General features: G+C 33.6%; 1 protein-coding gene across 1 annotated transcript; it reads right to left on the reverse strand.

Annotated features, from left to right (window-relative positions):
* Positions 1-156: 156 nt before the first annotated feature.
* On the reverse strand, positions 157-1,746 carry LOC103512788 (the record flags this gene model as incomplete). The annotated part of the gene is made up of 1 exon (XM_008477575.1): positions 157-1,746. A coding segment is annotated over exon 1 (1,590 nt), but the record flags the coding sequence as incomplete, so codon positions are not given.
* Between the last annotated feature and the right edge of the window lie 1,109 nt (positions 1,747-2,855).

A 2,855-nucleotide genomic window follows, 5' to 3' on the forward strand; every position in this document is an offset into this window, starting at 1 on the left:
AGAGGGAAGTTTGCAATGTAATTCTGTGCACCAGGAGTTCATAGTTATTTGAAGGAAATTTATAATTGCTGGATCTATTTTGTATATGGCAAGTATCTTGAGTAACCATGAATGAGGAATGGAGTCGTAACACTTTTTGTAATCGATCCAGCTTACTGATAGATTCCTCTTCTTCAACTTGGCATGTTTCGTGACAATACTATCAAGAACTAACAATTCCTTGCTACCTCTAGCTTTCTTACGTATGCCATTTTGTTCTTCTGCCAGGATATGATTTTCACGGACATGTTGGTATATCTTTGTTTTTATGATTGAGGATAGAAGTTTATACATGGTTGGAAGACATGTAATAGGTCGGAAATTTCCTGGATCATGAGTGTTCTTGTTTTTAGGTATCATATAAGTAACACCTTTTGTAAAGCTTTCTGGTAACAAGCTTGGATTTTGCAGACATTCTTGGTATTGCTTAGCTAGGACTGAATGACAGTTTGTGAACATTTTGAGCCAATAGTTATGCAGTTGATCAGGTCCAGTACTTTTCCAGCTTTTCAGGTATTTCGCAGCATTTGATACGTCAGATGTTGAGATTCTCAAAGTCTCCATAGTTGGTAAATCTTGCATTCTTTTAACTTCTTCGTCAATCCAAGGAGCATCATGGTTATGTATGTTTTCATGTCCCCATATTTGATTCCAGAAGTTGTATAAACTATCAGGGGCAGGAAGAGTGGTAAATTCAGAAACTTTCTTCTCGTTGATTGACTCATAGAACTTCTTTTGGTTGATTCTGAATGATTTGTTCTGCTCATATCTTTTCTTTCTCTTATTATACTTTCTAATGCGATATCCCAAAGCAGCAGCTTTTTGTTTCAGCATTTCAAGTTGTATTTTCATCTTCTCGTTGTAATCAGGTGTCCAGAATTTGATGTTATATTCATAAGCAATTTGTTTGATTTTGGTTTTAATTTTGTGAGGAACTTGACAGTTGTTCTTGAAGTAATGCGTTAAGATTCCAATTTTGCTTCGTAAGTATTTGATTTTGTTTTCCAATCTCATTTTCCATGGTGGTTCTTTATTAATCTTTGCATGATTGGTAGATTCATTCTGGTTGATTTTTATATGGAGAAGGAAACACACAGTCATAGCAGCACAATAGATGAAATTGTGTGTTTGAGAGATATTGACACTTGACTTGAATCTTGATTCAAGTACTTCGTTGACTTGGGCTACAGACAGCAAGCTGAAGTTATTGTAAGGAATTTTCGGGATAATAGGTTTCCTATTGATTTCCACATTCTCAAATTGTTGCACTAGAGAATCAAATTTGGCCACAATTTCAGCTTGACGGTTTTCATCAAGATCATTGTTACGATCAGGTTGGGGGATGACACTATCATTCAAATCTATAATATCACTGACATGATTCTGTTGTTCTACAAGGTCAACTGAACTAGAAGTATTGTTTGAAGGGGTATTAGAGTGATCTATAGGTTCGGGTGTTGTCACAGTAGTCAACTCATGTCTAACTTTATCCTTGATACTCTCAATTTGATGGGATGTGAATATCTGACGTTTGAGGATTGATCTCACTTGGCCAGCCAGTTTGTTGCCATTGAACTCGAGGGATGGGTATTGAGAGATCCAAAGACGTTCAAGTCGGAGGAGATAATTCTTCTTATTGGAATCCACTTCTGTAGATTTATAGTATGCGTACAATAGGTATTTGTTGTGTTCATAAGTCCAACGCATACGGCCCGTGGTAGAAGGTTGACTCCTAGCACTTGATTGAGTGTGTTCGTGTTGAGATGACGATGACACGGAATGTTCAGAATGTGAATCATTCAAGTGGACACGTCTTGTATTTGTAGTAGCAGTACGGAAAAGATGTATTTTTCCTGAAACTTTCGAAAACGGAACGGAACTGAGGTAAGGGTTCAATCCCAGCCGAGGTATGGTACAAATTCAGTTGTATTTTCCTTTCTTAATTTCTCCCCTCTCCTGAAGCTAATTTCCCCATTTGACGTAATAGCGCCTGTACTAAACCATAGGAAATCCAAGATGGCGTGCCATCGGAATAATAATAATAATTAAGGAACTGGTAGTCCATATTGGAAGTCAAACTAAATTTTCGAGCACAGGGGTTTATAACAATTAATATTTTAAGGGGGACTAAAGAGGGAAAAAATTGCTCTGACTTTTCGTTTAAACAGGAAAAAAATAAATAATTATTTTAATCAAAAAAGTTAATTTTTACTTAGATAAGATAGAATAAAAAGGCTAAAATGTCAAAAATAAGAAAAATGTCCAACTAGTCGAGGAAGGACCTGTAAAATTTTTTTTTACTGATTGAAATTTACAACTTTCAACGCTTACATGGATTATTTATTGTTACATAGTCATTACATTGAGTTTAACTCTCTTGCGAACTTTTAGAGTGCCTTTATCCAAAAAACGGCTTACACCTTCAACATTTTTTTTAACTGTTGATGAATATTTTACAACTTTTCATAGCTTATATGGATTATTTATTGCTTTACATATCATTATACATTGAGTTTATAACCTCTCTTGCGAAACTTTTAAGCTTTATAAAAAACGCCTTTACACCCTTCAACTATTTTTTTAACTGTTGATTGAATTTTTACAACTTTTCAACGCTTACATGGATTATTTAATGTTGCTTACATATCATTACATTTGCAGTTTAAACTCTCTTCGAACTTTTTTAATTGCTATCTATATTTGTTTGTGGTTTAATTAACTAATAAAATAATAATAATTAATAATAATAATAATAATAATAATAATAATAATAATTAATAATAATAATAATAATAATAATAATTAATAATAATAAT

The sequence above is a fragment of the Diaphorina citri genome, unplaced genomic scaffold (genome assembly GCF_000475195.1).
Source record: "Diaphorina citri unplaced genomic scaffold, Diaci psyllid genome assembly version 1.1 scaffold884, whole genome shotgun sequence".
NCBI classification, from domain to species: domain Eukaryota; kingdom Metazoa; phylum Arthropoda; class Insecta; order Hemiptera; family Psyllidae; genus Diaphorina; species Diaphorina citri.